The sequence below is a fragment of the Patiria miniata genome, unplaced genomic scaffold, assembly GCF_015706575.1.
Source record: "Patiria miniata isolate m_02_andy unplaced genomic scaffold, ASM1570657v1 HiC_scaffold_16, whole genome shotgun sequence".
In the NCBI taxonomy this organism is placed as follows: Eukaryota; Metazoa; Echinodermata; class Asteroidea; order Valvatida; family Asterinidae; genus Patiria; species Patiria miniata.
The window spans coordinates 207843-233885 of NW_024037054.1; the positions used below are offsets into that span (position 1 = coordinate 207843).

The 26043-nt window shown below is 40.9% G+C and overlaps 2 protein-coding genes across 8 annotated transcripts in view; one reads left to right on the top strand and one right to left on the bottom strand.

Moving 5' to 3' along the window:
- The first annotated feature begins 5526 nt into the window (after positions 1–5526).
- LOC119722604 lies at positions 5527–18198 on the top strand. Its single transcript, XM_038192790.1, has 7 exons — positions 5527–7086; positions 7279–7509; positions 8470–8592; positions 9888–9990; positions 10608–10729; positions 13806–13928; positions 17654–18198. Exons 1-7 carry the CDS (start codon positions 5760–5762, stop codon positions 17659–17661), a joined length of 2037 nt encoding a protein of 678 aa, XP_038048718.1. The 5' UTR covers positions 5527–5759; the 3' UTR covers positions 17662–18198.
- A 2587-nt stretch (positions 18199–20785) lies between these two features.
- Positions 20786–26043, bottom strand: part of LOC119722605 — a 46185-nt gene continuing 40927 nt past the window's right edge. For all 7 annotated transcript variants that reach the window (XM_038192793.1, XM_038192791.1, XM_038192794.1 and 4 more), the window contains 2 exons: positions 25197–25298; positions 20786–23641 (listed from right to left, as the gene is read on the bottom strand). In XM_038192793.1, the coding sequence (XP_038048721.1) occupies positions 23495–23641; positions 25197–25298 (249 nt within the window). In that variant the 3' untranslated portion in view covers positions 20786–23494. The remainder of the gene's footprint in view (positions 23642–25196; positions 25299–26043) is intronic.

The window sequence follows — 26043 nt, forward strand, 5'->3', positions numbered from 1 at the left end:
TAGCAGCGACGAAGTGTGGACTTGCCCACGTCCACACAGTGTTTCCCCATTTCTGGAAAACAGGTTTAGAGGCATTTTTGGGTTAGGTTTATCTGTAGCAGAATGAAGAGAAACACTAAAGGGAATCATTGAAAAAAAATTGGGTTGTAAGAGTTTTCACAGTTTGAGAAAAATGAGTTTTTCCACTGGTGTTCCTTAACTACACGAAAAGAAAGGAAAGTCCACACTAGGTATGTGAAACAAGTCTGGGTGTGTGTGTGTGTGCTGGCTGTGTGTGTGTGCTGGAATTTACTACCTTACGGAGACATGAACACAATAGGGAACAAAAGATTGTATACGTCTCCAGAAGAACATTTCTATAGATGAATACGTCTCCACAAGAATTTCACGAAATAGATATATGGATTTTACTCAAAAACTAGGAATTTCCAAGGTAGGTTGATTAGTCGCAAATGGAAGAGTTTTAGAAAAGGGATATTTAGTCCAAATTTCAGCCCAGGAAATTAATTCTGGTTAAAATAAGAGCATTTTGAAACTTCAATTTCAAACTCGAAAACTTTACTACACGAGAACAAAGAAATGTCTCCACAGGAATACAAATTCCAGAATGGGTGTGTTGGGAGGGGGGTCGTCTCGAAGAGAAGTGATGGTTTTACTTGGGTAGGACCAAGTCCTATAGGACCATTATATTTCTGGTGTTTTTTAATTTTTAATTTTACAAAGGCTAGGCCTAAGTGTATTGAAGTTATCAAGGTTATTACACATGTGCCTACATTGCGGTTTTGAACCTAAATAGTGCTTAACACTGCGTCACAAAGGTCTTATCACGAGAGTGATCCTCTTCCCCTAACAAATACTTCATCAAAATTTAGAACAAAGATGAAGCAGTGTGTTCAATCTGCCGCAATCGGAGGCACGATGCAGGGTTGTAGGCCCTAATAGCCCTCAGACACGGATGACGTCACACTTTGTCTACACGTGCGCTTTCCTATGGGAGCCAGGTGTGGACAAGAGCCCCCAACCTCCCATAAGAAGGTACGCCCGCAATCATAGCGTGACGTTATTAATGTCTCAAGTCCATTAAGTCAAACATTGGCTTACCTGGGGCGAAACGCCCCTCCCCTGTTCGAGGCATGTGGAACAATCACCCTAATCCCCCAAATAATGAGGGGACAATATGCTATAAATTTCAGCTCTTTGTACTTAAAGATGTTCCAGGCACAATAACATAATAATGTAAACTTGTTGACGCGAAGCTGAACTAGTTTGTGGAGGTAGTATTTAGGGCTATGTGACGTTAAAGCCGTTTTAGGGAGGGGGAGAAATGCTTAAAAAAGAAACGCACCAAGCCTCCAGATTTGACAGTGCTTAATGTCCGTTTGATTTCATCATTGTCTATTTAGGTTTTATTCTCTCCATTTTTGTGTTTTGGTGTTAACATTAAATGCAACTTATTTATTAGGACGAATGAGAACTTGCACGTTACTCGCATTATATAAAATAAATCAATAAAATTCATGACGTGGGTCACTTTTAACTTGTAAAATATTTGTCCTTAAGATATTTTTTTTATGTTAACTAGCTTCGCGCGGCACCCGCTAGCTGGGTGGAGCCGTGAAAATTTGTATTGTTTGAAGGTTTTAAAAAGTTGTTAAGCTACGATTTCAAAATATCTTGCGTGAACGAAAGCCTAGATATTTTGTGGAAAACGATGAAGAGACAATGGGCGCTGTAATGTCATCCGACAGGCAACTACCTGGAGGCTTGTGCTTGTGATAAGGCCCAAATTATTTATTATCCCCTCAAGCACATCAGCTTGGGAAAATCCATAATTTTGGGCGATAACTTGACAGATTTATCAACGAACATGATGGATTTATCATCGTACAACGTATGGTGTGAATCTTGCAAAATTAATGATAAGTGCGCCCTCGATTGAGGTATTTTTGAGAAGGGGTCGTTATACAGTCAGGTTCGAAATGAATATTCATAGCTATGAATTCTTACGATCGACGGTTAAAGGTTGTACTAATGTATTACTTTGACCTCAATTAGGACGTTGACTCCGAGTGGGGATGGTGAACCTTGGTAAAGCAGCCACATTTTTTTTTTATCATCAACGTTATGTTTTGCGTAATAGCGATATGTTTTGGAGTGTTTTCATAGAAATAATGTAATATTTAGCTGTTCAAAGTCTGAAAGAATCAAATTTGCCAAAAAAGCAAAAGAAAACAAATAAATCTTTTTTTTTTCACGTGCCAACCGTGACTTCTGAGGACAGTGAAATCGGAGCATGTATATATTATACACCATTCAAGGACCTGCATATACTGGATGACCGCATAATCAGAGGAACCGTTGATAACCAAGCCTCTCCATTAACCTTGCACTTGGTGCCCTCCGCAGACTCCTGAGGCCTTTTACAAAAAAAAGTGGCACACAGACAGACAGACAGACAGCGTAGCAATATAGGATATAGCCTTTCCCTGCCAATTTCACAACGTTTTCATTCAAGTCTACGCCTGGTTCATTCAATTTAGAATGCAATTGCAAGATGACGCAGATCGTCATTCGACAATCATTTTCATTAATGGGCAAACATATTTACACATTTTCAAGCATCTTTCAAGCATCTTTTAAGACTTCCTGCATGTCCATATTCATATACAATGCCATAATTATGTGGATACACACCTATCTTTCTTAACTAAGATATCATACAGATTGGAGATGTGATCATCTGATGGAAGTGTCCCAAGAAAACATTGGAGAAATGGTAACAATTGCCAAACATACAGTACATGCCCCGATGTCTTGCACGTCAAGAGATCGATGGGTGAATCAGCAATAATTGAAAACTTACAAAAGACAGAACGGAAAATAGCAGTAAACAAAGTTAAAGGATAAGAAACATGTCACCATAAAGATGCTTCTTATAGATTTATTCAAACTTTTAAACAAGTAGATCAACAGGAAAAGGAAAATTCCTTATCTCTTTTCATTATTTCATTACATCAGCTATATCCCTCATAATTTATATCAGTTAATTTGTTACATTATAAATTTTACATTCACAAAGATTTTGAAAAAACATTAACCTCGGAGGAAAATGGAAAAACGTCAATTTGAATGACCAACCGATGAAAATGACTGCCCATAAACGAATAAGAAAAGAAAAGCATGATAATACTACACATGCGCACCGACGTTCGCTAATTTGAATGCGTCAACCGTCAAAAGATGTCAAAAACTTAATTTAAGAATGCTACAAATGAATTCTTGAACGCACCAAACCAAAACGAAATGGAATGCCCTCAAACGAAAACGAACGTTCGGAGTAAAATCTTAGGTGCCTAACAATTATAATTGAATGCATGCCTCAACAGTGAAAAAGAAACCCCAATTTGATCACATGTGTAAAAAAATCACGCGAAATTGAATGGCTGATAATGAAAATAATCAGAAAAATTCGGACACTGGCCGGGAAAACCTACCGGTATATTATCACCGCTTTTGACTTAAAATTGTCCGTACCATGTCTCGATTTCAAATTTTGTCTGTTAGTTTTGTAGCCGCGATATGAAATATGTGTTTAACCATTGAAGTATCAGGCATCAAAATGTTAGAGTTCATATGGCACATGTTTCTATCAATATCGAACTTCCAATGACCGGAATCTTTCAGATTTGTTTCCAGTTTTGTTGTGTCGTCCATAGTCTGGTTCCCAGGCCAAAAGATGCTGAAAAAAAGACACAAAAAAACGGGCCGAATATGTCCAGAGTTTACCGAATACATTTTGTTGACACTCGTTTATCTTCGCAACAGTTTCTATACCATGCAGCAAAATACCTGTCATGATTGTTATCAGTTTTGAAAATGTTGAGGTCATTATTGTATTGCTTGTATTAAAAAAAATTCCAATGCCAGGCGTATTTCCCAGTACATGTATTCGTGTATCTGTATTATTGTGCTTGAGTATATACACGAGGAACTGCAGGCTTTGTCACGTGACGGCTAGCAAACCTATGATTTGTCAGAACAGTCAAGTCTGGGGAATGTGACCTTTCCCAAGTTCTGAGAGGTGGAGGAGGACGTGTCCCACCCCGTGCCTCATACCCCCAGTTACGCCACTGAAAATCATCGCTCTTGCTTGCACAATTTTGCAACGGTCGGCAACAGAGGTCGATGTTAACAGCGCCACCTAGTTTCACATGGTGTGTCAGGATGTCCAGACCCGTCAATAGACCATTATCATGTTGCGACCATCTTGATTTCTTCCCATTAAAATCAGCGTAACCAAATTGAGGCTGGAAGGAAAAATAGTCTGGTTCCTTTTTGCACAAAAGCATTGTCATTAAGTACTGTTATTGGATAACGGGGACATGACTGAAATGATGGCAGCATGATAAAGGTCATAGTGTTGTTTCGTACCGAGGTCGATCCAGTTGGACTACAATCCTGGCCAAATCTCGCTGGGCCCCCAACCCCCCAGCCCCCGCTCAATGTTGTCTCTCATTGCGCGGTGTGTGCTCCATCCGCTGGAGAGAACAACATTGACCGGGGGAGCGGGGGAGTTGGTGACCGTTGGAGGCTAATGTTATTTCCAAGTGTCCCAACCATTTTGGCCGGGATTGTAGCTAGTCAAATCATGCAGCATTCCAGTGACATCTAGATCGACCATTGTTAAGTCTAGTCGACTCTAGTCTAGTCAGTCAACCGAACTTGCTCCCAGCTAGGATGAAAAGAGGAGTCTGATTGAAGCAACTCCCATATCTGATAAACCCATCTTAGCCTCTCTCCGATGTCTTCCAAAGCGTAGTTCAAGAATATATGGTATTTGATTAAGTTGATTGCTTGCTAAGGTATGTATCTAATTGCCAAACAAACAAACAACTCAACGAGCAAAAAAAACACACCAAAAAACACCGAAAAAAAATAAAAACAAAAAGGCACACAATCATTGATAACAATAATTGTCACTCAAGATGTTGGAAACAACTTTTTTGGGGGAAAATCTTTGTTCAACCAGCCTATCTTTAGGTGGCGCCTTGAGCTGTTTTCTTGTTTCCATGTGTCTTCTAGAATGTCTTGCTGACGTATAGTGTGTTGCATATTTTATGTCGTTGGAGCTACTTCTTATTGATTGTATTGATTTCTTGAAGTAATGTACCAAGCCATCCCTCCCTGTAAACTATTGAATGACAAGTTGTGGTAATGGTGTTCATATTAAGTTGACTCTTAATATCTAGGGAGCTGTAGGTCAGACAGGCCCTCTCCCCGCCAAATTGGAAAAGGAATGCGATTGTCATTGTGAACCAAGTCCAAAGTACCTATCCCATCAAACGCTCATAAAGCGACCCTAAAAAAAAAACACTCATTCTGGCTCGACGTCCCTCACACACAATTTCCACCAATTGTCTTCGTATCTAAAGGGGTACATTATGGCGATATTTATTATTCATCATCATTGATTCGTGAGCGTTTTTGGTGCCGCTATATTTACGAGAGCATCTTGTCTGATGGAGATTAGTTTGAACACAATGAATGTGCCTTGTGGTGAGAATCAATACACCCAGAGAAAGCATTGCCGCAGACTACCATACGATTGCTACCGTGTCCCAAAATGTTCATATGCATATTTGGGATGTGTCCTTGCGCATCAGCGATGTTAGTTTAATAAGAAACGTACATTCTTATCCCCAATAAGAAGCGTCTTTTTGCAATGGTTGTCGTCTAAGATCACACATAGAGCAGACGCCATGGGACTGAACAGAGTGATCGCATTGCTCCTGCCAGTCGTTATGGTAGCGACTGTTGCCTCAGCCACACCGTTACCTTTCCTGAAAAAGCGACCGAGTCTTGATATTCTGAAACAATATGGGAAACACTCTGGCATCGACATCGGACAAGAGATCCACAAGATGCATCTCAGGCAGCGAATCGGGGTCCTGGATGCCCGAAAATATAGTATTGACGAGATAAGTGACACCGACGAAGTAAGTGTTTTGAAGAAACCTCCAGGGCTGTTTGACGATACCGACATCAAAGATGCATTTTCAACACAGGGGGTGGGAGACAGGATGCCAAGTAGTACCGAGCTAGATGACTTAGATCAGGAACTGCAACAAGTTGACTACTCCTTGCTGGCACTTGAGCTTCAAGAGCTTACTTCACCTGCTGGGAACTCTGATGGTTCTGCAACTTCAGGTTTGATGGGTTTTGAAGACGAACTGATCCTCCTGACGTCTTCAGGTATGCCTAGTCCTAAGAGGCCCGAGCATTATCCAACTGCAGGTGTCTTCACCCATCTTAACAATGAGATAAGCTTATCTGCAGAGGATCTAGAATCACAGCTGCAGCATCACGCTCAAAGTTTGGACGCAGAGTTGCAAAGCCTGTCTGACTCTGACATTACAAATGAAGGCGATGGATCTGAGCAGTCTGGAAGTGGAGAAGGATATCTGGAGTATCACCCGTCACTTGACAACAACGACAACATGGTGGTGTCGACTTCGCAACATATTGAGGATCATCCGAGTGTTCCAAATGACGACCACCTTGCAGAAGTGTCTGGAAGTGGCGAAGGAAATCTGGAATATCACCCGTCACTTGACATCGACAACAAAATGTCGGTTTCGAATTCGGTACATATTGAGGATCGTCTGAGCATTCCAAAAGAATTCAATCGTGAAAGAGTTTCCTCTGGCGCTATGCTGAGTGGTTCGGGTGATCTATCTGGTTCCATTGTAACCACAGACAGTTCGGTACATGAGGAGTTGACATTCACTAGTTTGCCACAGACCGACATCAAAGACCCGCCGAAACTTGTACTTTCAATTGACCAACAAGACAACCAACAGAGTGTGAGGATTCTCGACTCATCAATGAGTGGTTCACACTTAGTCCAAATGACCGATGGATATGGAGGCGTACAGGGGAACGGGAAGGGGACTCTGTCTATGGAGGAGGGGTTGGAATTGGAGCTAGAGGGGCTGAGTCTGGTGACTGATAGCAATGCGTCTGTAGATGACAGCAAGGAGGAGAATGATGCCGGCTCAGGATGTGGTACCGGTACCGGTACTGAAGGTATGCATTCTTTATAATGCCATGTTCAATAGTCTGCCTAATCTAAAGAAAAGCAAAGACAAAATATCAGTGTTATCATAAGTCGTTTGGATTTGAATTAGAGCAAGTTAAAAGAAATCATGATGTGACCTGTTGATATCAGTTTCTTTTACGATGATTTAAGAGGCACCACATAATTGTTCTTGACAACAGCATTCGTGCCGGCTCTTAGTACTATGATACCAGCACCTAGCGATCCAGGTACCCATGGCGATTACGGCATGTTAACACCAATTCCATCAATAAGACCAATGACTATGGACAATGGATGTCTGAATGATCAAATGGCCTGTCGTGATGGAGTACAGTGCGTACCTGTTGAGAACTTCTGTGACTTAGTCAAAGACTGTGAAGATGGTTCAGACGAGGACCCTTCCATTTGTGGTAAGTCAAACTAAAAAGCAAATCAATAAGTCAATCTGAATCCGTTCATGTCCCAGTTTATTTTCACGTCGGCAGTATATCACCAATTTGCATGGGGTGGGAACTTTGGGGCCTCATTTTACAAAAAGTGGCCAATCATGCATGGGATTGGTCTCATTTTGAATCATTACAAAGCTATATAGTTTTTCAAATTCTCAAAACGCTGTTGGGCAAAATAAGGAACAAGCCTTGAAAGCGGGACGTGCCCCTGTGCGCCCCCTCTCCCCGATTAGACCAGTCGGTAATAATACACATTGTATGCACTCATTCGCAGAAGCACATGCAAGCAGTGCATTGGTAATGCATGGAAATGCGAACATTTCAGCTGCATTTTTTCAAGTTATGTTAGTGTTTTCGCTGCTTGATAGGTAGAAAAATCCTCCTCCAACGGTAGAATACATATACAGCTAACATGGATGAAGAGTGGGAGAAAAACAAATAAAGTGTAAATGATTGAAATTATTCATTGTTTTTAACGAAAGCTAGAGAGGCCACCGTACAAACAAAATATCTTGTAGCGTTGAGTGTTACTATGTATCAGTCGCTGCGAGGAGAGACAGTAATTTCGCATATCTTCTCTATGCTTCCGTAAATTCCACAGACACTCAGGTACAAAAAAGCACACGTTTTCATCATTTATACCCTTTATCTCGCACACATACGGTTTCCTAAATGTGTTTCTGCAGTCTTGTTACCGGTGTTGTGAGCAAATTTGGTGCTTAAATTGTCACCAAAAAACTGGACGTTTTATATGTTCCTTAATGAACTCAAAATCCCTAAGTGAATGCCTAAGGGGTCACGAAATATCATTTGGCATTGAATACAAAATAGGGTTTTTCAAGTGCAGGAAATTATGTACATAGGCCTAATCATGATTTTCTTAGGGTGAAATTTATTTCAGCCATTTATTTATCAATACAGCGTCATCCAGAAATTGTGGACCAGAGCTTTTCAAATGCGGTCCGAGTGCTCAGTGTGTCAGTCAAGTCGACAGGTGTGATGGAATCTACCATTGCTCTAATGGGGAAGACGAAAAAGATTGCAGTAAGTTCATTAACAAAACCATTCCATGGAATGAGATTGCCCTGGGCCAAGCTCATCGCTTTGAACGGTGCATCGGGAACATGAGAATACGAAGGAATGGTTTTAGTCGGTTCTGTATCGTTCCGATTCCAATTTTAAAAATTGTTTCGTAGTTTAAAGATTCAGGAATGTAACTTTCAGAAGTTTTTGTAATTTGTTATTTTCTCTTTACATGTGACGTCAAAGTAAAATGTAAAATGGTTCAAGGTGCAATTTCCCGTCACACATAATGCGGTGGATACAAAAGAGGTCAGCCTATCATGCTGGTATGCCTAACAAACATGTTACAAATGTTCGGCCAGATTTCGCAAAAAAAAATACATCATGTGTTAATTTGTTTACTTTTAAATAAAGGTTTCAAATATCAGGATCACGAAATCCACATAATGTCTTACATTTTACTGAGAACACGTAGGAAACCCCCGTTTGTTTACATCTGAGGCGACAGTGGTTTTTGGCCTCGTCTATACGTTTTTCAAGCATGAAATTTGATCCAGATTATCAACAAAAGACTGGGGCCGCATTAAATGCACTATAGTAACAGTGAGACTCACACAGCAATCCTAGGCGTTTGAAGAACGTTTTGAAACGAAAACATGTGTGACTGGTCTAGCGCTCCAACGGCTCGATTTTTTGAGGACTTTTGTACCCTGAAATTCCTTCGCCTATAATTACACTGACGGAAACAGCAGTGGCGTAAGCCTAGCCAGGGGAGTGCAAGGGGCTATCGGGACGCTGATTGAAGCTAAGAAGGGACGGCGAAAATGGATTATAAATGCAAAATCGGGACGAAACATAAGCGAAACGTAAACTCTATTTTGCAACGGGCAAACAAAACCAAGGCTACGGGCCTAGAAAACACCTTTTTTCCAAGGGTATAGTTTTGTGAACGTTCTTATTCTTTCTAACGATCTTTCAAACTATTGTCTTTTCGTGGTAAACACTATTTCGAGCACAAAGGGGCGGGCGCTTTCTCTGTGTGTATTAAAAAAAATGGACTGCATTGAATTTTAGGCAAATACGTTTTCCCAGGTTTCTGTATTATATCCAAAGGCGCAATTAATCAGTTTCCACCTGATCTGCACCGCATGGTGTCATACTAAGCAGACATTCTTAAATCCCAGGATGAGCGTGACATCGACACGGCACGTCTTGTGTACCGGCCGCCAGGATAGTTGATTGGTGTGTGTCCACTTGAGAGTTCGATTCTCAGAAACAAGCAAGGCACTGTAACATATTATACTTTAATGTTTCAGAGACCTGTACGGATCTCCACGGTGAGATGCATGTTCTCACGCCGGAGGATTTTTGTGACGGTGTGAAGGATTGTGCAGATGGATCAGATGAGCGCAGAGAAAGGTATAAAGCTATACATGTACTTATCACAAGCCCAACCAAAACCGTCATGTGTTAATAAACAATGGTTGCTGTGCGGGGATTGATGAACAGTGACAATTTTCTCGGAAACTTTTGCTTCTAATCAATTCTTATTTATTCAAGGGTAAGCCACGCCTTGTTTTTACATCATTACGTCCTGATCAATATTCTGATTCGTTTCTCGATCCATCTTTGGGATGGGAACAGGCACGGCCATGCTAGGCAGGTACACCTCAATTAAGACTTTGAATGTCATATTTACTGGGACAGGATATTGAAGCAGTCCAATGAGGTAACATCATGACAGCTTGTACAATAATAACCATAATAATGCTCTAATACGAAACTTTGTGATAGGGCGCATGCACGGTGAGATTGGAATCAATATTCTTGCATACTCGCCAACGTCATAGGAATGAAAACTATTCTCCGTAAGGTCAGTGTGAAAATTGTCCCACATTTTGGAATTTTGAACGGGCAGCTATCTGTCAGTAAAAACTGACAGCTGTCGGAGATTGACAAATCATTGATGACAGGAAAATGTACTCTGATATCGACTGCATCCTGCCTGATGCGTGTATGGTTTATGTCTCCCTCAGGTGCGAGTTGCCATGTTCACCTGGATATCGTAAATGTAAAGATGGCTTGCAGTGTGTGAAGGAAGAACTCTTCTGCAACGGAATTTACAGTTGTCACGATATGTCAGATGAAATAGATTGTGGTAGGTCATTGCTCTACGATGGCGAATATAATTCTTGTTAAGTCATGTGAAGTGATATTCAGTTTATCCTTGTACAGTTTGGGTGCCGGGGGCGGCGGAACCAGGGGGGGGGGGGCATTTTCCCAGGCCAACAGAAGTGCCCCCCTCGCGGCTGGATGAAAACAAAACTGCCCCTCAAACGCAAACGTATGAAAGTACAATGTATATGATTGCGCTACAACAAAACTGTATTCCTCTCTCGCACCGGGGCGGCAGAACGGGGGATGGGGGGGGGGGGGGGGAGGGGGCAGGGGGAAACGTTCCCCCCCCCTGCAGATTGACCCAAGTGCCCCTCTTGCGGACATAAATGTGTCCCCTCGAGCGTAAAATGTGTCCCTCGCGATGAAAACAAACCTCGCCCTAAAATTTCGGATGACTCGTTTTCAGTAATGAACGAGGAATATGAAAACCAAGCCCCAAAACCCTAACAATGCGCCCTGAAAATGGGAACATAGTGAGTAGTTTGCATACTATTTTGGAAGGTGGTACCCCGCCCCCTTCCCCCCCCCCCCCTTATTTGATTTTACGGAGGCCAAGTGTCCGGTGAAAAAAAACTTGTCGACATTTCAGCACGGATGCCCTCCCCCCCCCAAAAAAAAATGCTGGATACGCTGCTGCACCAACGGAAGATGCCTTTTACTAAGCAAGTGCCAATTTTCGATGATGCCCCCCCCCCCCCTGTTTGAAAACCATTCTGCCCCCACTGCTCTCGCATTAACAAGATTGTGCACCTTATCCAGATGGAAAACTACCCCTCGAAAGCACAAATACCCCTCTCGCAAAAACAAAATTGTACCCCTCTCGAGATGGAAAATTAACCATCAAAAACAAGTGTTTTCCTCGCGATAACTTCTCGAAATAGAAAACTGCCCCTCGAAAGCACAATTGACCTATCGCCGTTTGCGAGTTAGCCACGCCCCTTAGACAACCCTATGGAATTTTTGTGACACTAAGTTTTGTTTGTCTCAGATTTTGCGCGTTTCGCGTCCATTTGTATATCATGTAATTGGACAATATTTCACAAGCTGCGTTGACGCGATTCTAACGCGTTCCACCGCGAGGTCAATTAGTGCCCCGCGCGCAACATTAAAACTGTGCCCCCTCTCAAGATGGAAAACTGGCCCCTACAGTCAGTTGCCGTGTCACGCGTAGCTGCTCTATTTTCTCGTCCACACAACTGACAGCAACGCGAGGCCAGCGAACGATGGCCGTAGAAATGGCTTCAGAAAATTCGCAATTTTCATGGCAAACCACAACCGATCCAAACAAACAAAGTTGTTTTAGGTAGTTAAAGACCTACTTAATACATCCATCAATGATTTTTTTTTTCTCAAAAAAAGAAGGATTTCGATGCATTTTGACGATATTATTTCACGGACAAATCGACTAAAAATTAGGTCATGAAATTTCCGGGTTATTTTCGAGAACGGCGAAAGTCTCCCGAATGTTGAGGTAATCAAAGGAAAGAATGAACCTTTGTCTACAAAAAATCTCGTGAACGTGATGTCGTTAATATTTTAAGAATTCGATGTACACCTAATGTTTCCAACAACTTCCATTTTTCACGAGAAAAGATCGTCGCCATTGTAAAGTATAGAGCGAGGAACCCAAACACAGTGTGTCCTTGTGACCCATACGCCCACTGATTGGTCGAGCTCGAGTATGGCCTGCTTAATATTCATAAGTCATTCATTGCACGTTCGCACGTGCTATTCACAATGTTTTCAGGCCAACGTACATGTACATGTACATGTACGTCGGCGTACTTACGTGATTGCAAATCATGAAATCTCGCAAAAGTCTTCATTTTTAACCGGTGATTTGGACCAAACATTATAAGTCTCCTGCACGTGTTTCACATGAAAATAAAGCATATACTTTCCTCTATCTACTGAGCCTTGCCGTATCTTTTGGCCTTTTTTAAGAATCGAATGTTCACCTAAAAACTATCAGCCCTCGCTTTTGTTGATAAAAAACATGATTTTGTTTGACAGGCCGTAACAACACTTTATATTTGTCAAAAGCAGTTATTTTTGGTATCAAAATAAAGCACACGAATTCAACTTTTCACTTATTTAGCCATTGTGGCCAAACAGTGCATGTATCCATGCACTTTTCATGTTTTTCTGTAGTCTCGAATAAATCTCGTAAAATCTCGATTACGCTTTTGGGCCATGCGCGCTTGACCTCGGGACAAGAAACTGAGGTCAAACTGGGCTTTGTGCGTGACACGGCCACTGACTGCCTAAACTAGTGCACTTCACGCGAATAAAATACAATGTAGTCCCTGAACTGGCCATCAAAAGCAACAGTGCCCCTTTTGTGATATTAAAGGTCTCTTTACATTACTAGGTAAAAGAAACACAAAGAGCAAGATGGACAACGTTTATAAGTTTCTCGTCATTTATGTTTATATCGAAATGAACTGGACCATATTCTTTTCCTCCACTTTCACACCGACGCCGGAAACTGCCCCTTTTTTGAGCGAGTGCCCCTTTTCTGTGTCCCCCCAGTTTGAAAAGCGTTAATTCCGCCGCCCATGTTTGGTTGTAAATTACATGTAAGGTATGTACACAGGAACAATGTACGCAAGGCCTGTCTTTAGCAAATTGGCTTTTCATTTCACTTCTTTCGGAATGATGGATCCTTCCCACCAAAAGTAAAAAATGTAAAAAAAAAAATTAATTTGAAGACTTAAAGTTTAAACGGACTTAAATTGAGTAGCCATATAGGACTGCCTCCGGAAGGATATTCGTCTGGACCTCATTTGATAGTAGTAGCAGGATTCTTCTTATTCACAATTGGAATTAATTTCGTAGTTCACAGCACTGCCTTCTTTTTTATTCTTCTTTTTCCCGTTGGAAATCGCATTGGCGAGCTCATAATGCTATAATAATGACAATTCCGTTTGGGCATTAAGGCCTATCCGCGGGCCACTCGAAAAGTAATCACAGGATAGGAACAGGTCCACGGTATATTTTTCAACTCGTTATCAAGGCAGCCTAGCCTAATTCATGATGTTTTTTTGTGATTGAAGGTCGGACACCGAGTGAATGTCAAGACTTCGGTATGTTTGCATGTGATGGTCTGTGTCATCCCATGTCAGCTATGTGTGACTCTACATATGACTGCAGCAGTGGCATTGACGAAGACGGCTGTGGTAAGGACACATTCCTTCCAAAACTTGTTGAAATAAAACACGCAAGTTGGACCAGGAATCATACGGAGGAGAATCCTGACAGTAATCTCGTTTTTCAAACCCGATTGTAACTTCTCCAATGAAGTTTGTACTAATAGGGTGAAATTGCAAACTAGATGTCTTCAGCTTGTCGCCGTCGCGTCTTGATCCTCTCCATCGCTTGTGTACACGGTCCATGGCCTCAAGTCGTGCGTCGCACCGTAGCATCGGCCGTCACGTCGCTTCGTATTGTATTCAAGAGGCGTGTGCATGTCGACACCATATCACGTACACTACATTTTATCCAGCGAATTATATTATGTCACTAGTTCGATGCCGAGCCGTGACAATAAATGCGACGGCGACATGGATGGTACAATATGGTGCACGGCGTAACGTGCGACAGCCTAGAAAGAGTGTGGTGCGAGCACGAAAATCGCTAACATAAAGGACGACGTGATGACGGGACGACGTGGCGGAGACTCTGCCGTCGCACCGCGTGTTTAGAGGCGCCTCGGTGTGTCATCTTTAGGACACCTTTGGGTGCCATTGATGGCCCTGGACCGTAATGACGTCACGCTTTGAGTACCCTCTTGTAGGAGCCAGGTGGCGTCCCCACCTGACTAAGAAAACACTCAAAGCGTGACGTCATGACGTTCCACGGTAGTCATTATTTTTAAGACTCATTTTGCTGAAGGATCAATTATTTCGTATATTGTTTTTTTATCCGAAGCAGTTCTGGGGTATACCAACTTTGGATTCGCCAATCATCATTATTGCAGGCCCTATCTGCTTATAGTGTGACGTCACTTCAGTTTAACCACGCCCACTGACCATTAAGTAGCATGGATATGAACCATTGGAACCGGAAGTTAACGCAACTTACGTGTTTATCCAATGGGCGCTAGTGATCAGTGGTGCGCGCGCGTGTATGACGTTGTTACTTACGAATGATGCTTCCAAACGCTGGGATGTCAATAGTCGTTTTTATATAACCGACACACAGATCCTTGTCATTTGATTGGTGGAACTCACATCACGTGACATTCGTTATTGCTCCCATTCATGCCGCGGCTCAAAAAGCATTACTATACCTCATACATAGTCATGACCGAAAGCCGAATTCTCACTGGTCCATTCACCATCACGTGCCAGATGTTATTTTTGCTGTTTACCAAACGCGCGCGCGAGTATTCATGCACAGGCTAAGTACGCATGCGTAGTAGACTGTCGCACGGGTTACCCGTTGTCACGGTCTCACTTCTCCGGCGTGCTAGCTTCTCCGGGTCGATTTGGCGGATAACTGAGCACGTTACAGTACACGTTACATGAGCACGATTCATGCTCATGTGTCCGCTGTGCTTACTTTTCCTCGGGCTGTTTTCTGAAGTCTACCAAGCCCATTAATAACACAGTGAGGGACACCCAAGAATGTGTTATGTAACACTTCCTGTGGGTCAAGTCATTCCATGGTCTTGCAAGCATTCTGATTTGTGTTCCCAGCGTCATGCATGTGTGTGTTCATGGAGGAATAATTAAGAACGAACTCCTTGGTCCGTGTTCCTTGCTCGTTCGTGGTCCATTTTGTCCTTATTTTTGCAACCACGGCTTAAAATAAATGTGCATTTCAAATTCAAGTCTTTAATATTGGGAGTTAATAGCTAGTGCGCGCCACGAAAATTCTATGCATACAAATATCTTACGTACACAAGTACAGCCCCGAAAAACTCAGCACACTAATACAGTGACGAAAATGTACACTACTGCGCAATTTTGTGCATGCGTGTTGAAGCGAAATTTCCGTTTTGGAGAAGCTAGCACGCCGGAGAAGTGAGACCGTGACACCGTGCGACAGTCTACTACGCATGCGCTTTACGAAGCAATCGTTGAACTGTCGCACGGGTGAAGCACGCACGCAAGAACATCGCCCTATAGCTACACATGAAAAGATGGTTGCACACGTAAATGATAATAAGCGTTTTTCCAGATGAATGATGCCGAATTGGAGAATATTGTGGACAATATAAAGATGCATGTGCTAAAAAAAGTTGTCCACAAACAATTGTATTTAAAACCATAGTTACTGTATTGCAAACGAACTGAACTTTTCGGAGTTTGAGCAATATTATTCTTCTGGTGAGATGGACAAGTTTCTCCGAATATTTTTTTGCGGATGCATACTGCGGGAAAAATCGGCAACTGAATATGTATGAGGTATAGTAAAACAAATATAACATGGTTTATTTCGGGTGGACAGTCGATATTAGCTCCCCTCGGTATTGGAAGTTGACAAACTAGTTCCCTCGGCTTCGCCCCGGGAACTAGTTTTTCAACTTCCAATACCTCGGGGAGCAAATATCTACTGCCCACCCTCAAACCATGTTATATTTGTATACTATCCGCCCATGGGGAATGGGAAATACTATTGAACAGTTAGGATCATGACGCGGTATTTGTGTGCAAATGCATGTTGGTGTGCGCGTTCAGCGTTGCGCGTATTGTTCCAAAAAGCCAGCGCTACAGCGTTGGGTTCAAACATTTTCGTGAAGGGATGGTTTGGAAGAGAGAAATACATTTTCCTCCAGTTTTGTATTGAAATAAAAGTTCAAATGTATCAAATGACAAGGATCTATATGTCAGTTACATAAAACAAATATTGAGTGGCTTTAAATTGTGAAATGGGAGGAATATTATCGCTCAGTAAAATCCGGACTTTTCCATTTCACTCGGCTTCGCCTCGTGAAATGGAAAAGTCCAGATTTTACCTTGCGATAATATTCATCCCATTCCACGCTGAGCCACTCAATATTTGTATACCATAATAATGCTTCTAGATAACTAGATATCTTCAGTCAAACCTATACTTGGGGACTTCATGAAGTTACATCCATGCTTCTTCCTGTTGAGCCATTTTACATGTTTTCTGGTTCACTGTCTTCGTTTGTCTTGTCTCGATGCTTTAAAGACATAGTCGACTATAGTCCATCATTTGTAATTTGTGCATTTTGTTCGTTTGAAGCAACAAAAGTGTTCACAATCTAATGAAGGGTACTGAACAACTAACCTGATGGAGTTTCAGCTCAGCTTCAGCTGTATATTCCGAGAAAAACAGCATTCTAGGATCTCAATTTCAAATCAAAAGTTGCTGAATCATGTTTTGAATTGTTTTGAATTGCAGCTATACGCGACGTCGCGCACTGATCCGACGAATTATTGCAACCGCGCGCACCTGTGCGTCGTGCCAATGCTTGCGCGCGCTGCGCCGAATAACAAAACGAACTACTAATTTAAATTGGAAAGGCCTTCTTTCGTTGATTACTTCAAAATGATAGCTTGCCAGAAAGATTAATTTCACAGGGAGTTTAGTCCACTTACTATCTTTCAACCAAGTATGTTTTCAACAATAATACGCCAGTTACTTTTTCGGATGGCTGCAAATGATGGACTATAGCTTTAAAGTCAACAATGTTATAGGCCGCTTGCAGACGCGACCGATATTGACGCGCGAAGGTGCACGACGCCATGTTATGGGACAAAATGTGCATGGATAGATATAGGCCTGTCCCACAACATGGCGTCGCGCGCCTTCGCGCGTTGATTATCGAACGCATCTGCAAGCGGTCTATTGGAACTGAGAAGCATTCTGATGACGTCAAAGGTCGTGCCCGCTTTAACTGGTGATTTTGTTTTTATTTGGACTTCAACAGATCCATGACGACAGGACGAAGCGGTCGGGCATGGAAACAAGAAGCAACATCTTTACCATTCCATGAACTCCTAGACATTATTATAATATTGATTTATTAGGTTGAACTACTGTATCATTAAATTTAAAAACAGATTAAGTGTTATTAATTAATATTCGCCGTTTGATCGACTTAATAATTTGCACGAGTGCCAAAACACACATTTTTAGAAAGTTAAACAGACTTTAAGAAGAATGTACAGTTTTTAAACGTAGTTCTTGAATACACTTGGTCCAAGCACTTGTACTTATAGTTTGAATTTGGAATTGGATTTTTAAAAATACAATCTTAATGTTATTGTTGTTATTCTATACATAGTGACACGTATGAAGTTGAGGCAACCAATACAGACTGAGTCTGTATTGGTTGCAATGCCTCTTGGCAATTCCACATTGCATGCAAGTCTAATTTTGCAAAGAAACTACTGATTTTCATGTGACACATACCCGAGTACAAAGAGTGACGACTTACTTTGATTGCAGAATCTTTAAATAGGCGTTAAATTACATTTGTTTGTTTGTTCATTTTGGTTGGCAGAGAAAAAAAGGGGTAAAAAAGGATTTTAACAGAATGCTCACTACAATACCGTGCGGATCGACTGTATGTTGTAAGTACATTGTATTGCGACTCAACAACCACAAAGAAGTGCACTCTTTATTTCCACTCTGCGTTTGTTTCCTAACATCTGAGGTATTTATTGCCGTTAGAAGTGTGCAAATATTCAAATAGGTATACAAGCAACTAAAAGATGGAGTAGTTCATTGAAAACCGTACCTCTCGCCTCGCCAACCCTTTCTGTCAGTGACGTCATAGGCTGACTAGCTCATGGTTCGAAATGGTGAGGGTACGGGATGCGATATTTTTGCCATGCCACACATTCGCTATGGGCGTATGTATATCGAAGCACGTTGAGTTGCAAGTCGCGTTCTCGGACATTATTTGCCCTTTCAAAAATCCTTTTGATTAAAACAGTAAATATAGAACAATAAAAACATAGCCTGTGTGATTCGAACTGATGATCTACATACTTATAGTCGAACGTAGCGACTACAGTACAGCAGAGACTCGCAATAACTGTACGAGTTGTTTTGAACATTAGGTTCTTGTATGTATTGCGCCCTCCACGTAATTCACTATAGGCCTACTTCAAATATATTTGCAATGCCGTCGTCAGTAAATGCACTTATGCCGAAAGTTTTCGGAAAACCCCATAACTTTTGTCTCATCGATGCGCATGCACGTCTATTTTACATATGAAGCGAGACATTCCGGCACCGCGCCGGTCCGCGAAATTTCTTTTCACAAACGAGATCGGACAATATCAAAGAGGGCGCTTTCTCTGCGTTAATGCATAACGTCCGATATTGTCCGATCTCGTTTGTGAAAAGAAATTTCGCGATGTCCATGGAAATTAGAGAATAAGTTATATACAATGTAACACGAAAAAATAGTGTTTAAACCACCGACGATTGGCAGCTTATTCGTGGACTGGTTGGAAGAAGTCCTGACTTCTAATCAGGTGATCAGAGTTCGAATCTCAGTGATCGTTTTTCACTTCATTTTTACCTTTTAAATAAGTAAAGTGATGAAGGAACATTTCTCACAAGACGTAAAGCCCATCTTGGGTTTGTGTTATGGAGAACAAGGCATTAGATATGCATGTAATAGAGCAATCAGAAGAAGGGAAGCGGATGTCGTTTGGGAAAAAAAGATTCGCCACCGGGCCAGAGCCTATTGTGCACTCGCGCTGGTTTCTCCCTACCTCTCTTAAGGTGTTTTTTTTAAGACATTTTGAAAATTTTTCTTTTGTTAATTTGTGGTTAAGAGGTGTTTTTTTTCCCAAGGGAAAATAAAGTCCGAGAACCTGACTTGCACCTCAACGTGCTTCGATATACGCCCATAGCGAATGTGTGGTATGGCAAAAATATAGGTTTTCCCGTTCCAATTCCTAAAATGTCCATTCACTTCTGAAAATCGGTCATTCATTTTCGTCTGAATTTGAGAATCGCTCTGCACACGCGTTTCCTTTTCGCTACCAGAGCATTCGATTCCATTTCAGTTCAATCAATGAATTGATTGAGCAGCACTTTTCGTTTATGTTCATTCAGATCACGGATCCTAGACACCAGGATAAACGACTGTTCTGAGCTCCAGTACAAAATGCACTGAGCGGACTTGCCTTAATAATTGGTTAGACGCGTGATAACGGGCCCGTTATATTAATACCCGTTGGCGCGTAATCGCGAATTTTCCAGATGTGCCATTGTGTTGGGTTTTTGCACGACATCTAAAACGGAAATATTCATAAAACTGTAAGTAAAACTACTTCTTATTTAAGATATAATTGTTCCAAATTATTTTAAAAATAAATACTTCAGGATATAACAGATGGTATTGTGCAGTTTTTGTCGTCATAGATGAAGTATTTACCCGGGAAATAAACGTCAAATTTCGAGAACACCGTTTACCCAAATTTCGTTTTTAATTAGGCTTTTATTAAAAAGTTTCAGAGAGATAGGATGCCGAACCGATGAAACAAAAGCGACATTTCCTTGTTCATCTAAAAGCTAAAGATATTGTGCTCGGCATTACCATGGTTATGTAGTTATCACTTATCAGAATTCAGTAATAAAGACCAAAAACGTAGACTCATGAATATTCAAAAATATAATTCGCTGGCTTGACAGACTTCGAGGCCAGATCGGGCGAAGAAGAGCCTTGCAAATCTGAAAGCCACCGCGCGCAGTGGTCTTTGTTGAAAAGTATTCATGGTATTTGCCACCAGTACAGGCCGTTATCACGCATCTAATCAGGAGTTGGGCCGAGTCGTTAATCCTTGTGTGTAGGATCCGTGTTCAGATTCGTTTGCAAGACTTCTCTTTCGCGTTTAGAGGGCGATTTCAAAAAAAATGTCCCGGTAATTGGATTGGCTCTTATCAGGTCTCACGGGACTTTGGAAAATATACATCATAGAATAGCAGATCAAAGTACCAAACAATGCTTACTGGGTATTGACTCATACATCCGTAGAGTTCAGTTACTGATACCTGTAGACTGGGAATAATATCAGTCATTATGACGGAACGGTCGACATTAATATTGTACCATACAAATCATGTCGCGAACGACTTTATTCATTGACATGTACATGTATATGCCAACGAGAATTGTTGAAATAACTCATAAACATACTCTACACAAGTAAACATAAGCTTCGTGAAACACTCGTAAAAAAACTAAATCTATTTAAATCAAAGCAAAAGGCAATTAAAAAAAAGTTTCACCACATACACTTCTATTATTACAGATTTACATATATTTACACCTCCGATCCAATTAGCCGAATTCTAAGAGAAAAGGTATAATTATTTGCGCCACACGACCAATTGAATACAGGAGGAAGTAGCCATGACTTGCATATAGCAGAAATATACCCAGAAATTAACATGGCTCTAAGATGTGTTACATAGCCGAACATTACGCATAGCGCAAAAGATTTAGACATGGCATGTTGTACAGAGTTGATACATTATTATAAGTGAACGTGGTTTAACTACATTCCCGTGTAATGTTATTCTAATATAATGGTATTTTGCAAAGACTTAAATTAAAAGAACTGAGTAATGTATCTTTAGTACTGAACTACAACAAGACCCCAAGTAGCATACAACAGTATATAGAGGGAAGATGGGGTGCCGAGGGCAAAACACTTCATGCTGTTGCAGATACACTGTAACCCCCCAAAAAACCTCGCCATGTCCACAAGAAACCTTGGTTGCAACTCATAAGCTGCTGATTAAAGACTACACGCTTCTCTTTTATCCAAGGTCTTTATAATTTCAAGACAAATACTACACTCTTTATCATAAACACATTACATCTCTGTTATACATATATACTTCATTCTTCTGATTAAACACAATCAAGAATGATATTTGAACTGTTGAGTAGTATTCTTTGAGAATATGCAAGACATCCCGGGTTACTTAATTACTTTCTCGATGTATTTTTTTACAATGCACAGGGTTTTAAGCGTATGTTTGCAATGGAAAGGGGATGCAGCAATGGATATGAATAATATATAACATAATATGGTCAAGGTCAACTAGGTGATCGTAATTTTATGGCTGGATTATATTGGATATTAACTATTGCAAGTGATTCTAATCCCGAGTTACAGTCCTCTGCCGAAAACTACTTCTTTTTAATTTTTGCCCAGTACAAGATTCCCCATTTCTTCAGGATCCAAAAATTACATTAAAAAGAAAAAAATCAAAATCCTGGATTGTGTGTCCTTACATATTTGCATAAATAAGCTTATGGGGAAGAAAAAGACTGTTCTGTGAGGAAACAATGTTTAAGAAACATTTCCCAATTCAATACAGCAAACATGCCATTTAACAGCTCATGTGTTTTTGTTAAGATTTGTGTGCACTGATTGCTTTCAATCTGTCATGTTGCACCTCGATGACCATAGCTTAAGGAAACCCTGTCTTTACTATGGTTGAAGGAAACCATCCACTCGAAGTTCACAACTAATACTGTCTGCAGTCACTGCTAATATTTAATGTTACGATCTAAAACCACCCAGCAGCAGAGCCAAAACTGTAAGTGTAGATGTACTGGATAAATGACAAGTGAAATTGGGAACTACATGCCAGAGTGCACTCTTGTGTAAAGAAACCAGTGATACAACTGTAGTTGTAAATAATCATCATGGGACTACTCACTTGGTTTATGATATGGTCTGAGAATGACGAGTGTATTGTACAATTCTAAGAAACAGCTGCAGATCAGCTAAAAAAAGACAACGGATGGGTTTAGAATAATTCAGGCTAAAATCCATGAATAAGTACTTGTTCCTGCACACATTTTAAATGATCAAGTTCAAAATCTATGCAACCCTCCATTCACAAAATTGATATTTTTTTTGCAAAATGTTATGTCCAGAAATAGGAAAAAAACTTGTCAAAACATGTGCAAGAAATCAGCTAACAAGACTTGTTTTGTGCATTTTTAAACGACGACCTCAAATGACCTCTAATGACCCCTACCTGAGCTTTTACCTCAGTAATCCCATGAAGAACTGTGTCTTCCAACCCAAGGGTCACTGCATCCAAGTTTCTTCCAAATCCATGAAAGCATGTAGAAGTTATTATTTTCTTTCAAAACTTTAAGATACAGGTCTAGGGTCATACGGGTCTACGGTCATAGTCATACAGAATATAGGACTGGTGTCTCCCAAAAGTTCATTTAGGCGACACAAAAATGCATTATGCTTAGCACGTAATGGGTAAATCAGATCAGAATTTTTTTTTTTAAATCTGACAGATTCCCCTCCCGTCTTTATGTAAAATAAATAAAGGACAATTTAGCCAAATCAGGCGCTATATAAAGTTTTGTAATTTTCAGATTTTTCCAAAGGACAAACCATGACCGCACACAGTTGGCAGGACTAACTATGTACATGTAATATGTTCAGTCAAGAGGCAGTTCAGAGTACATGCTTCATTCAGAAAGCCTATCACCAAATTTTGTCGAGAATGCTTCATACAATGTACAATAAATAACTTTGACAAATTAAAAAAATCAAGCTCCATCAATACTAAATTGATCAACAAAATAAGTAAGCTGAATTATTATTAGTGTGAATTTGTTTGTCTCCTAGTCCATCGTTACATGTATCTTTTATCTCTTCCAATGGCAACTAGGAGACTGACTTCTTGCAACAAATAAAAAGACAAACAAGAATTCAGCTCAGTTGAACAGCCAGCAGCAAAACCAGCTTGCATTAGCAGACTCCTAATCATCTTTATGGTAGACTGGTCCAACATGGGTCATATATTTCTTGATGTATTCTTTGGCTTTGTGCTTGACATTAGAGTTGACTTCCAAGTCCTCAAAATTCTTGCAGTGTTTCAACTCTTTGTCCATGATGCCATGCGTCAGCTGCAACAACAAAATACCCCCAAAAAACATCAACAAAAACCAAAACATTTCAGTTGTCAGTACCACAGAGCATCAATTCAGTAGTTTGTAAGATATATATCTTACAAACAATATAAGCCATTCTTTCTGGACAGGAGCCTGTCACATAGATCTGCACTGGCATTTGTTTCAAAACATGCAATTGAGAATGGTTATAAATACAGATACGCAGCGGAAAGAGCAAGGGATTCTCATGTAAATCATTAAATGCCATCTGGAGTAATTATAAATATTCCAAAAATATTTAAAAAAAAAAAAAATTAAGTGTATTTTGCTAAAACAAAAACATAAATGTTTTATAACTATGGATTATCATATGATCGATAGCTTTGTATTGCAATTGTTTAAAAGCACATCCAGTCAATTGTACTAGTTCATCAAAGTGTTACATGTAACAATTATCTTCAAGCAAACTTGAATCCTCCATCCCGATTGGTTGATCCATAGCAATGATAGGGTTGTATCTGGTTTGTTAGTGTGATGTCATCACAACTTAACCATGCGTACTTCACATGGTGTAGCATAACACGAATGGAACCGGAAGTGAATGCAAATTGAGGGAAAGATTTCCATACCTGGACATCACTTGACACCCTGTGCACAAAACCTATGAGACTGGTCTGAAAAAGTGTTTTCTCAGTAAATGCTTCAATATTTTCCTTGCTAAATTTGACTTTTTAGGAGATATGTTTACTTTCTGATGGCTAATAGGTCACTGCAGGGAAAAAGTAGTGATGGCCAGGTATGGGAATCTTTCCAACTCAAGTGTTAAGCCAATGGGCACTTGTAAGGCGCCTATCAAATGCCCCCCCCCCCCCCCCAAGGTTTGATGTTGGGGTTTGGTCATGTTTTTCATGCCCCAGGGTGGGGATATTTGGTCACTGAAAAACATTGTTTCCATTAGCATACTACAGGGAAAGGCAATCACTAGTGTGTCCCACGTATGTATGTCGGGGATTGTCACTTAAATTTTGCCCGAGGGGTGGGGATTTTGTCACTTCAAAAGTGACAATCCCCACGTCTTGGGTGGGGCAGCCGGATGCGGGGGGACAATAGATAGGCGCATAATCAGAGGCCACTTGGGGGAAACAATTGATAGGCGCATAATCAGTGGTGCATGCGCGTGTGGGATGAAGTCACTAACGAACCAGATTATCTCATACTGCACGGTCCTTATTGCAAGGTGCGTAACATATGTTCTTCTATGATACGCATGTTTTCCTACTGCATGCAGGTGTTATGAGATATCGCCTAAAACATTACCACGGCGTACGTGTTCCATCTTTCCTGTGTGTCAAGTTTGCTCAGGCTCATGGAACACTAAAGATGTAGTGGGTCTGTGTTCCATATACCACTCTGCCTGCAGCATCATGGCATATGGGACACAGATGCACTACACTGCGTATTCCACTCACACTTGATGGATAATTAAATATCAGACACAAGTCAGTAAGACTCTAAGAAAGCCAGATCTTAGCAAAAGTAGCACCAAACCTCTTGATTGATTTGTACATACCTTGCGTGCCAAGTGTTTGAAGTCCTCTGTGTTTGTAATTCTTCCCACCTTACAATCTGGTTTACGATAAGTGTTCAAGCAGCTTATCACGTAATGAGACATCTGGAAATACAAAGGTTGACACCAATACAAATATATTGTAGAATATGTCAAGAATCATCTCCATGTCACCTCAGATTGTGTTACAAATCAAGTGTATTATCACGTCTTGGTAACAAAAGATCAACTTTCACACAGCAGGTCTGAACTCTCTGTTTTCTCCTTGGAATGACCCCCTGAAGGGACCGATCCAGTAAGCTCCGCCCAGTGCGCACGTGGGCAAATTAACACACGCTCCTCTCCAATGCCACGCTGCATTTTCCTTCCGCGCGCATCATACGCGCGTGCACGCATGTCGGACTTTAGTGCACGCACGTCGGACATAGATGACGGCTGTGATTGATCAGAACACCATGGGGCGGTGCTTACTGGATCGGTCCAGTCATGTCGTCAATTATTTGTGTGTGACATTTGCAGATTCTCATGGAAATCTTGGCATATGATTGTGATACAGTGCTGCAAATTACTACCTAGGGTATCTACTTCCCATATATACATATTCTGCCCTAAAAAAACACAGAATATCTCAGACTTCTCAGTACCTAATGAACTTAGGGGAAATTCAGAATAGGCAATGTTAAAAATTTCGAAATTGTTTTGCCCCACTCCGAATTTGCGCCGGGATTAGCTGAAAATTTTGATTTTCACAAAAGGCAAAATTTTCCAGCCAACTTCTGACATACAGCCAAACGCCACAAATACTGATTCCCAAGAGTTATTTGAAAAGTTTTGTACGATATTTCTTGCC

What these genes read in the sequence shown, in the direction of transcription:
- LOC119722604 (XM_038192790.1), top strand. Translation starts at nt 5,760, where the DNA reads ATGGGACTGAACAGAGTGATCGCATTGCTCCTGCCAGTCGTTATGGTA. An exon ending in TACCGGTACCGGTACTGAAG is followed by an intron (nt 7,087 to 7,278) that starts GTATGCATTCTT and finishes TCTTGACAACAG; the next exon opens with CATTCGTGCCGGCTCTTAGT. An exon ending in CGAGGACCCTTCCATTTGTG is followed by an intron (nt 7,510 to 8,469) that starts GTAAGTCAAACT and finishes TTATCAATACAG; the next exon opens with CGTCATCCAGAAATTGTGGA.